At 42.8% G+C, this 12,225-nt stretch overlaps 1 protein-coding gene across 1 annotated transcript in view; it reads right to left on the reverse strand.

The window, feature by feature from the left end:
* Positions 1-8,395: 8,395 nt before the first annotated feature.
* Positions 8,396-12,225, reverse strand: part of LOC310775912 (GTP-binding protein 2-like) — a gene marked incomplete at its 3' end in the record, with an annotated part of 25,094 nt that continues 21,264 nt past the window's right edge. The window contains exons 11-12 of the mRNA XM_083636036.1: positions 11,947-12,111; positions 8,396-8,572 (exon numbers count right to left, since the gene is read on the reverse strand). Of these exons, the coding sequence (XP_083492162.1) occupies positions 8,396-8,572; positions 11,947-12,111 (342 nt within the window). The remainder of the gene's footprint in view (positions 8,573-11,946; positions 12,112-12,225) is intronic.

Here is a 12,225-nt window from a genome sequence, read left to right on the forward strand (position 1 = left end):
CATTACTTATTACACTACTTTTGCATTACTTTTACCAAAACAACAGCAGCAGCAGAATGACATCGCCGCCCCGGAACCATCCTGAAAAATAATTTCAACCGCCTTGAAGTCAGTGTAAACCATCCAAAATTCAACATTTTATTATTTTCCTTTGTTATTTGCATAAAAACACACAGTTTGATTAGGAAATTATTGTATCTTTTTTTAAATATGTGCTTTGATTTAATACAATGTAACTCAATTTGTAACTTGAGTTACTTGACAAAGTAACTGGTATAATATTACTGAAATCCTATAAGCAATAAGTTATATTACTGAGTTACTGCTAAAAGTAATATATTACATGTAATATTATATATTATTACTACTATTATATATTACTTTTGTAATGAGTTACCCCCAACACTGGATATAAGTATATAATTTATCTGTGGATTCATCCATCCATCTTCAACCGCTTATCAGGGATCGGGTCAGATATAATCTTTCCACCTAGGCCTCCATCTGGTCCGTGGTCTCCTCCCAGCTGGACGTGCGTGGAGGAACACCTCCCTAAGTATATCAGATAAAAATAAAATATTTTTGCGGCCGAATCTTTAGTTATAATTTGATTGAATAAGAGTGACTCCAATGATGGATGTGTATTCCTTTCTTGTCTTTCAAATAAAAGTTGTAGAGAATTGTGACGTTTCGAATAGCTGGAATCGAGTTCTCCATTTTGAGCTGTTCTTCATTCAACTAAATCACATGTGAAGTGAAGTGAGGCTGCCTTGTTGCTCTGTGTGAACGCAGTCAGAGGAGAAACTAAATCACATGTGAAGTGAAGTGAGACTGCCTTGTTGCTCTGTGTGAACGCAGTCAGAGGTGAAACTAAATCACATGTGAAGTGAGACTGCCTTGTTGCTCTGTGTGAACGTAGTCAGAGGTGAAACTAAATCACATGTGAAGTGAAGTGAGGCTGCCTTGTTGCTCTGTGTGAACGCAGTCAGAGGTGAAACTAAATCACATGTGAAGTGAAGTGAGGCTGCCTTGTTGCTCTGTGTGAACGCAGTCAGAGGTGAATATAAATCACATGTGAAGTGAAGTGAGGCTGCCTTGTTGCTCTGTGTGAACGCAGTCAGAGGTGAAACTAAATCATATGTGAATTGAGACTGCCTTGTTGCTCTGTGTGAACGTAGTCAGAGGTGAAACTAAATCACATGTGAAGTGAAGTAAGGCTGCCTTGTTGCTCTGTGTGAACACAGTCAGAGGAGAATCTAAATCACATGTGAAGTGAAGTGAGGCTGCCTTGTTGCTCTGTGTGAACACAGTCAGAGGAGAATCTAAATCACATGTGAAGTGAAGTGAGACTGCCTTGTTGCTCTGTGTGAACGCAGTCAGAGGAGAATCTAAATCACATGTGAAGTGAAGTGAGGCTGCCTTGTTGCTCTGTGTGAACACAGTCAGAGGTGAAACTAAATCACATGTGAAGTGAGGCTGCCTTGTTGCTCTGTGTGAACACAGTCAGGTGAAACTAAATCACATGTGAAGTGAAGTGAGACTGCCTTGTTGGTCTGTGTGAACGTAGTCAGAGGTGAAACTAAATCACATGTGAAGTGAAGTGAGGCTGCCTTGTTGCTCTGTGTGAACACAGTCAGAGGTGAAACTAAATCACATGTGAATTGAGGCTGCCTTGTTGCTGTGTGTGAACGCAGTCAGAGGTGAAACTAAATCACATGTGAAGTGAGGCTGCCTTGTTGCTCTGTGTGAACGCAGTCAGAGGATAAACTAAATCACATGTGAAATGAAGTGAGGCTGCCTTGTTGCTCTGTGTGAACGCAGTCAGAGGAGAAACTAAATCACATGTGAAGTGAAGTGAGACTGCCTTGTTGCTCTGTGTGAACGCAGTCAGAGGTGAAACTAAATCACATGTGAAGTGAGACTGCCTTGTTGCTCTGTGTGAACGCAGTCAGAGGAGTCCCTGTTGCCCTGCTGCATCACACAACTAGCCCCTTAAATCTTAAACCTTCCTGATCACGTGACCCATGGCCCGTCCCCAGCCATTTCCAGAAATTACAAAGTGCACGGGCCAATCAGGGACCTGCATTGTAGTTGACAACGTAACCGGCCAATCAGGCACACCGCTGGCAAAACAGTAATGGCAGCTCCCGAAGCAACAAGTGCTAACGTTAACGTTAGCAGATTCTACAGCCATAAGTGCAGTTATTGCAGAAATAGACACAATAACCACAATTAAACAAGAACAGGAGTATGTACTAGGTGGAAAATACATCTTTGCTGTTCATCTGAGTGGATTTGGATTTAACTGGATCCCATGCTGATTGGCTGAAGGACTGGATTTGGTGATGCTGATTGGCTGAAGGAGTTGTCTGTTAAGACTGATACGTAGAGGGAAACAGAATGTAAGATTACGTAATCAGGATGGGTTTAACTGGACTATCGCACAATCATCAGTGTTGTCTCTTTGCATCATGCAGCTAAAATATGGAGTTAGTTTGGTGTCATTATCATGCAATCAGAATAGCAAAACTCTCCAAGAGTTTTGTTTGCGAATCCCATCCTGTTGAGCTAAATCTTGTGGGCGGGACCTACGTTGAAAGACACGTCTCCATTGGTCAGTCTCGATCGGAGTGACAGCTTGGCAACATCCACAATGGGTAAAGGAGGGCGGGAGTTTTGAAGTCCATGGAGACTCCGCTCACAAGATTCAGCTCAAAATCAAGCAAAACTTTTGGATTCGCGAACAAGTTTTTGATTCACATTAATACATTTTTAATCACAAATTTATTTTACTTGCAATAAAACTCTTTTTTAAATTGCAATGTTGATAGTGTTTCTCTCAAACCTATTCTGTTTGCATAAAGACACAAAAGTAACTCCATACTAAAATCACTTTTGGGATGTGCGTGATCAATTCTTATTCCATCTTTATTTAATGTTTTGCTTTAAATGTCAGCACATTTCAGTGTTAGAAAAACATAAATCCATAGATATTGACAATTTTCTGCTGTCTGCACAGGCTGGATTCAAACTTCTTTTCTATGTGGTCTAGATCTGTATTTTTTCTGGATCACAGCTTTCTGTTGCTCTGAACCCCGACTACTGGAATGTACTGAAGTCCTGTCTCGACAACCAATCTAATGACATCGCTGAAAGCTGTTTTTTTATTTATTGTTTAAATTGAATATGATGACAAATGTCTTTGAGTACAAATGCTACCATACCATACTTTTTCTATTTTTTTGTTCTGTTGATCGATTACTGGGGTTTTCCGCCCGGTTCTGACGCTGTCATGTGATGATGTTGCTTCTGCAGGTGGTTTGCTGTGTCAGTGTTGTTGAGTTAAAAGCGTTTTCTTTTTACAGTCTATGGTTAAAGGTATGCGACTTTTTTGGGGCCCTTCAAACAAACGCTTTTCGTTTTTACATCTTAAAATAAGTTATAACATTCTTGAAGAGTAGGATGGACAATGTGCTCTTTCGATTGTTATTATTACACCATAACTCAAAACACAAACAATACAAATGTAAACTAACCATTTATGGCTTTCAAGTACATCTAAAACTAATTGTAGCTCATTACAAACTGATATTCCTTGTATCAAGATCTCTCCCCGAGCTAAAATATACTTAAAAATGTATAAAAGACAAAGAAAAGTGTGTTTACATTTGAAGGGCTGTAAAAAAAAGTTCCACAGTATACCTTTAAAAGGCCTGCTGCGCTTCAGAGTGCCATGACAACTCTTTGACTGTGAATGTGGATTAAGCAGAGCAGAGCGACGTAGCGACTAGCTGCTGCTAAGCCAAATAAAGTTGGTCCCTGAAGAAATGTTTCCTGAGCATGTTTTGTCTGTTGGCTGTTGTTCCATTAACAGGGTTCCTACTAGAGATGTAACGGTATGACAATTTCCCATCATGATTATCGTGACCAAAATTATCACGGTTATCGTATTATCACGGTATTCGTAAAAAAGTGCTGAAAATGTTCAAAAAGTAGCCTACTGAGACTCACTGAAATCATTTTACAACATTTTATATTGAAAACTCAGACCCAAAAAGGATTGATACACTCACTGAAATAATTTCGAGCCTAGGAATCGAGCGAGCGCACGTAGCGTGCAATATTTCTAGTATTATATATAATCAGAATTTAATATTTTAGAAAACAGAACAGTGGCGATGATCTGCAAACACCAATATTTAATATTTTTCCATACTTTGTTAGGAACCCTGAAAGAACGAGGCTGTGGCAGAATCCATAGTAGAACATGTTTAATGTGCAGCCTGATATGACAACTAGGAGTTCTAAATGGAAACCACTTCATGGACGCTAAGAATCACTTTCCAAAACATCTGGATGTGCTTTCAGGAGCAGTCTGTTATTCCAGCTTGTAGTCAGAGCTGAAGCAGTCTGTTAATCCAGTTTGTAGTCAGAGCTGAAGCAGTCTGTTAATCCAGTTTGTAGTCAGAGCTGAAGCAGTCTGTTAATCCAGTTTGTAGTCAGAGCTGAAGCAGTCTGTTAATCCAGTTTGTAGTCAGAGCTGAAGAGTGTGCAGCGTATGCTAGCAAAAAAGTCTCTGTTCCAAAGCAGAGCTTCAATGATCTGAGCTTCCACACAAATAATGATTCAAAGTGTTGCAGTGACCAAAGCCAGTCTGTCTGGTCTAAAACTAAAACCTTACAAGTCACAAAAAATGACTTTTTCACCAATTGTTAGTAGTGAATTTCCCACATCATAATATACACAGATTTATCATTTTAAAATTTTGGGATTTTCATGTCAAAACACCATGGGCCATATCTTACGCCCCAGTGCAAGGGCAACCATTATGTTCGCTAGTTTCTAGCACTCAAAATCTCCTGTTTTTTCTTTTAAGTACCACTGGGTCAGTACATCAAACAACGTGTTTCAGCGACCCAGTGGTAAGTAAAAGAAAAAACGGGAGTGCTAGAAACTAGCAATGACAACGTTTGCTCTTGTAAGATGACTTTTCCTTCCTGGAAACAGTATTTTTAGTGGTGACATCATGCTAAACCAGGAGGCGACCAATCAAAGATTACTAACAGATTTTGTTTTTAACAATGAATCAGCCTCTTTTTTTCTCTCTAAATAAAACTGCTAATAACCGATATCCCAGTGGTTGACACTGTGTTACGTATCTGGGAAGTTCTGTTATAACAGAAAATGTGTCAAATATGAAAGCAAGAAGCCGTCAAAACACATCTCATTGTGACTTTAATCGAGTGCTAAAGGGACCTGTTCCAGAGACATTTCATAAAATGCTTGTTTTTTTATGACCAACACTTTATTTGGTTTTTAACAAACATAACAAACAGTGGATGTTAGAAACAGAAGGAATAACTCAAATATTACATTAATACAAAAAACACACATATTACCGGTATGCATGTTCATAAAATGCTTCTAAAAAGAGTTTTACTTGGTAAAAACAAGAGATTCATCTAGATTCAGAATTGGGAGAGACCATAGATTAGCCATTCCCAACCCCTGGGCCGCGGTCCACTGGGAGGCCGTGAAGGTATCGTAAGTGGGCCGCCAAATCATTTTCAAAGCATTACGATCTTTGTGGGGGGGGGGGGGGGGGGGGTGTAATCATTATTATTATGTATGAGAATGAATGCATTTCTCCATTGTTGAATGACACCGTTATTTAATCAAATATTCGTTAAAGGATGACTTTACCGGTAACCAACCCACTTTGTATCATTAATAATCTTGGTAATATAAGCACATGGGCAGTGTTTACCTTCTCTCTCTGTTTTCCTCACTGAGATCTCTCATTTCCTCCTCTGGCAAAGTGCTCCGTTCCGACGCGTTTTCCGTCACAACGGAGCTGCGGAAATTCTGCCGGAGACGTGGAATCTGCTCCGAGGGTGGCTGTTATTGTTTATTTTTTAAGTATGCGCCCATCAGCACATTAAGAGCCTTAACGAGCCTTAATGACTTGCAGCTGGCGGGGGCGGAGTTTCTGCAGACAGGAGCAGGAGCATTTTTCTCCGTGAGGTAAACAGAGAGAGAAGGTAAAACACTGCCCATGTGCTTATATTAGAGATTATTAATGATACAAAGTGGGTTGATTACCCGTAAAGCCATCCGTTAATTAGTCTATTGCAGACAGCCCCTCACTTTGAGTTTCTGATGTCTGTGTGCTGCTGATGGACAGCTCCTTTAAAGTACCTGAGAACACATTATCTGGCCTCGGTTCTGTTTACACTCGGATATGAGCCGCCCACATTTTTGAGATTTTCAAGTGGGCCATGAGTCTGAAAAGGTTGGGAACTGCTGCGTAGAATATTTCACTCAGGACCAAAAAAAAACCCCAAATATATATATATATAATATTATAGCTGAATCACTTGCTTTGACCAAGTAAAGCTCTATAAGGATTTTACTAAACGTCTATCAAGTCATATGCCGAACCTGGAAGAGGGTGTGACTTTGGCACTCGAGGGACATCTTCAAACAGAGGAATCCGCTGGCGTTCAGCAGGGCGCTGTGGCCAGTAGTGTCCGTCACTTCCTCTTCCTGTGGCCTGTTCGTATCCCTCACTTCCTCTTCCTGCAGAATCCACCAACACCTCTCAGTCTCCAATAGGAGATTTATCGCTGGTGTACAAACACTTTAGATGCCACACAGGGTCCATGGAAATACATTCAATACTCAAGTTTACAATTGCACAGAACCTCAGAAAACAAGGTGAAATTGTTTCAACACACTAGATAGATAATTTTGGATTGTATTAGAGGAAGAGTTTTTGCCGGACACTGAGCATGCAGTTTCTCAATGCGTTTAGCTGGAGTGAGGCGTTCTGCCTAGTAGTAGTGCCTACAAGCAGTGGATGTGGTCATTAAACAGCTGGGAGGGTGTTTGCTAACTACATACCTTGAAACCAAGATGCAGATATTTCATTTGTAAATATAAATGTGTAGATGCTGTTTGGAGATGAATATGTAACGTCGTGCTTCTTAAAAAATGAAAAACAAAAATAAAGATGGTTTGCGATCTGACGTAGCCGCTACAGTAGACCGACTTAGATTAATACCAGTTCGAAAACAAGTCAACTCTTATACATGTGGTGAATTTGGAGTTGATTCAGAACCAGCTTAACGTTTACAGGAAGAGCTTTCACACTGAATGAAACTGAATAAAGTGCAAAGAAAGGGGGTCAAACAGAATGAGCTGGTCTGAATGAGACAAATTGAACAGCTTTGGAACGCCAGAGAATGAAATATGAAGACTGATTTCACATCTGAAATGAAGAAAATAAAAGAACTTAACTGCAGCCCTGTCAGAACACAGGTCTGTCCAAACTGATTTCTTATCAGGAAAAAGCTCATGAACAAAACGGGAATATATTTAGGACCTCTAAACTGAATTTCAGACTTAAATTGCTCAAGACTTTTTGAGGCCTTGAGTTGAAGTTCCAAACTTTTAAGACTTTCAGGATTTTGCAGCGACTCTTCCCACACATCGTTCTCTCTGCAAACTCAGTCTCAGCATGGACAGATGTGTGGAGGCTGTGGGTGGGAGTCAGGGGGTGGAGAGGTCAATCCTTTCCTTCCGGGCAGAGATCCGTGTGAGCGTGGGGTTATCGTCCGCTCGCTCCGCTGAGAAGACTGGAGAAGCGTTGTTGAGCAATCTGTCGCTTTAAAGACCACTCCTCAAATCCCTCAAATAATCCCGCTGGATTCTCACGACATGAAAAGGAGCCTCTTAATCTTAATCTGTGCCACAACATCAGGATGATTCAACCTTTGGCTTTAACCCCGAGACGAGAACGTCTGCTGTGCAAAAGAAAAGATTTGTGGCGGAGCTTTTGCCCTCTGGAAGGAGGATGCTGGACTCATTCCCGGGTGTTTAGAGTGTTTGACGTGCCGCCTGGAGCAAACGAGGACAAAGACGTCCACGCTGGACAGACGGATCAAAACAGCGTATGACGTGCGACGGGACAGCAAAACCAATCGGTTGTGCTTTGATGACTTCCAACCGCTGAGCGGAAAGTTCTCACGCGAGAGCAGAGCATCTGTCGGCATGACGACGGAGGACGACCTGTAGCGCCCAATAATGTAGTCAGTTCCTGAAGATGAACGCCTGAAAATTTGATACATTTTGCACTTAACTTGTACTAAAACCCAGTAATGTAATAACTTTAATAATGTATTCGTCCTGACTGATATTGCGATAACATTTTTACTGATAATGTAATAGCTTTCCGATGTTGTTTTTTTCACAACATTATCAGTAATATCAGTCAAGACATTTTAATGCATTATTGCTAAAGTTCTTGTATTACGTTTTCGATCAAGTTAAGTACACATTTGATTACAAGTTTCAGGAACTTATTTCATTATCGGGTGCTGAGAGAGCTCTGTTCTCAGTGGTTGTGGTGGTTCTGGTCATGGTCCTGGGAGCTGGGCAGCAGGCGGGTAACGTGGCCGATGCCCTTGGTGACGCCCTCTCTGAACAGCAGCTTGGCGCCCAGCCTCAGGTACTCCGGGTGTTTGATGAAGCGGAATCGAACCACGGCCCGTTCCCCCGTACGCAGCTCCTCCTACAGCCACACAGCACAATCGATTAGGGTTGATTGTGACATGAAAACACACCCATCTTTAACTCACTTACACAACAGACTTTTCAAAGCAACATGGTTTGGGGGAAAAAAAGAAAACTTGGTACGGTGAGTACCAAGCATGAGTTTGATGTCCAGAATCAGTTTCAACTTCAATAAATTCAATCATTCCATACAAATTCAGAAAACTGAGAAAAGAAAATAATTTAAATTCAGTCTGCTGGAACAAATATCATCAGTTTCAATCGAAGTAATTTACACAAACACAAGATCTCAAGTCAAGACTTTAGAAAGAAACCTTTTCCAGACATCAAAGTCAAGTCCCAATTCACCAGAACTTAAGAACTTAAGTCAGGCCTCAAGTATTTAAAACTAGTTGCACATTTTGGACACGTTTCAAGCTGTGAAGATGCTGTATTCATTAATATTAATATTAATTAAATTAAATTAATATTATATACTGTGTTATTCTGTCTCTCTTTTTTAAATATATATATTTTGTTGCTCTCAGCATTCTGGGTATTATTCCCCATTAAAGCCTGATGTAACGTGATGTGCGTTAGGGATGCCACGGTGTGAACATTTTCACACCGAATAATAAGCACGTGACCTCACCGGTATAACCGGTTTCACCGGGAAATGTAAACAATAGGATTGTTAGTTCCTACTAGTGCATGTTGTTCCCGGGAACAATAACAGTGAGACACCAGTCGGATATCCATAGCAGCTAGACTAGAGCGAACGTTACGTTCAAGATTCAAGATTCAAGATTCAAGATTCAAGATTCAAGATTTTTATTGTCACTCCATGGTACAAGTATCACGTGTGAAATTCTTGTGCTGTAGACTCCGTTTACGACATAGTACAAATAGGCAACAAGCAATGAGCAATAGGCAATAAGAAATAGGCATCAATAAGCAATACTAAGCAGCAATAGGCAATGAGGCAGAATAGCGATAAGACAAGTCAGTGGCATATTCATTGCACATAGGTGCACATGTTATGTGCATACGTTAGACATGTTCGGACATTTTAATTCGACGTATTTGACATACAGTGCAAATAGCATGTACCTTATTAAACATACAATTAAACATTAGGCATTGTGCATACGTTATACGTGTTCAGACATTTTAAATTCGACGTAATTGACATACAGGTGCAATAGCATGTACCTTGTTAGACATACAATTAAACATTAGGCATACATAATGGTAGCAGCTGCAGTACGGTACGGTACGACTACTACACTATTTGTGTATGTTAAGGAGTCTCGTGGCCTGCGGGAAGAAACTGTTCCTCAAGCGATTTGTGCGTGCTTTTGGAACCCTGTATCTCCTCCCTGAGGGTAGCAGGGAGAACAGGCTGTTGTGGGGATGGTTTGTGTCTTTGATGATCTTCAGGGACCTCCTGAGGCACCGCTGGTTATACAGTTCGTGCAGTTCTGGCAACTCGTCTCCTGTTACGTGCTGGGCCGCGCGCCTCACCCTCCGTAGCGCCCTGCGGTCCATGGTGGTACAGTTCCCGTACCAGGCGGTGAAGCAGCCAGTCAGCAGGCTTTCAATGGTGCCTCTGTAGAAGTCCCTGAGGATTTCTTTCCTTAGCCCAAACTTCTTCAGGCGCCTGAGTCCGTGTATTCGCTGTTGGGCCTTTTTGACAACAGTGGCGGTGTGGCCGGCCCAGGTCAGGTCCTGGTGGATGTTGACTCCCAGGTACTTGAAGCTGTCCACCCTTTCCACCACTGTGCCGTTGATGGTGATTGGGGGGTGTGTGCCCCCCCCTCTCCTGTAGTCCACAATGATCTCCTTGGTCTTGGAGATGTTTAGAGAGAGGTGGTTGTCCTGGCACCATTGTTCCAGGACCCTCACCTCCTCTCTGTAGGCCGTCTCGTCGCCCCCCGAGATCAGCCCCACGACTGCTGTGTCGTCTGCAAACTTCACGATGGTGTTTGAAGTTTGAGTCGCCACGCAGTCGTGGGTGTAGAGGTCGTACCAGAAGGGGCTGGAGACGCACCCCTGGGGCGCTCCTATGCTGATGGTCAGCGGGGAGGAGGTGAGGTTGCCCACCCTCACCACCTGGCGGCGGTCTGTCAGGAAGTCCAGGATCCAGTCGCACATCGCTGTGTTTAGTCCCAGGTCCCTGAGTTTGCTTACCAGCCTGGAGGGTACTATGGTGTTGAATGCTGAGCTGTAGTCCACGAACAGCATTCTCACATAGGTGTCCTTCCCCTCCAGGTGGGACAGGGCGGTGTGGAGCACGTGTGCCACTGCATCCGCTGTGCTCCTGTTGGGGCGGTATGCAAACTGTAGCGGGTCGTGGTCCGGGGGGAGTGTGGGGCGGATCTTTGATATGACCAGCTTTTCAAGGCACTTGCTGGCTATTGGCGTGAGGGCTATAGGGCGCCAGTCATTGAGGCTGGTCACTTTTTTTTTTTTTTTTTTTTTTTTTTTTTTTATATGTTATATGTATGTTGATAATACAAGTTTTAAAGTAAGCAAGAGTCTATGCTTTAACTGTCCATTCTGTAGGTTCATAGAGACAAGACGCACGCTGCTGCTGTTTAAAGTACTAACGTTAGCATGGACGCTCACAGTCATACAACACTGGCTGCATCTGACTCGAGACAACTTTTCAGACGCCCGTGGAGACAATCTTTCTCAAAAGAAACTAACGTTGGCGACACACCTGGAGACTTTTTCTGACATGGGATTAACAATACCAGCACGCAGCAGTAAGCAGGCAATGACTGAATGCTGGTAAGTCCTCCCTCCTGTTAGAATTGATGCTAAGTTAGCATCGACTTTTCGCTGTGGAAAAAAAGGCACATTTCCAGAGATGGCCCGCAGTGACAACCGTATGCACACGCATGCAGGCTTAGCTAAGGGTCTTACCTACATGTGTATGAGGAGCGCATCATTTGTGTTCATAAGATGTATAGCGTTAACGTTAGTTAACGTTAGTTGCGTTAACGTTAGTTGCTGGTCTAACCATAACAGCGGAGCCACACTGCAGCCGAGAGGGAGCGCTTGTAATTTACACCGGCGCACGCTGAAACTGCAGAGTTTTCCTTTCAATTATTATGAGGAGGGCATCATTTGTGTTCATAAGATGTATAGCGTTAACTCACGTTAGTTGCTGGTCTAACCATAACAGCGGAGCCACACTGCAGCCGAGAGGGAGCGCTTGTAATTTACACCGGCGCACGCTGAAACTGCGGAGTTTTCCTTTCAATTCTTCCTCCATAAAAACAAAAGGTGTTACCGGTGGGCACGTTATGTAATCGGTGTATCCCCCAACACCGTGTAACACCGGTAACACCTAAAATCGCGGCAAGCCTAATGTGCGTGCACACCCACCTTCCCGTGAAGGCAGTCCACGGTGGCGGTCTGCCGCACGTTGCCGACGTGCACGGTGACCTGTGACCCCCGGCGGAAGGTTTTGGCGTGGAAGAGGAGCACGATGGCGGCCTCAAACTGACACACGATGGTGGGGTTCATCTTGGGACTCACCATCACCATGCCCTGCAACGCATCACATGACACTGCACATCACATGACACACCGCACATTAGGGGTGCACCGATCACGTTTTTTGCCACCGATCACCTATGGGAAATATCTGCTTAACCGATCATC

This window comes from Poromitra crassiceps (assembly GCF_964638095.1).
Source record: "Poromitra crassiceps genome assembly, chromosome: 4".
Lineage (NCBI taxonomy): Eukaryota > Metazoa > Chordata > Actinopteri > Beryciformes > Melamphaidae > Poromitra > Poromitra crassiceps.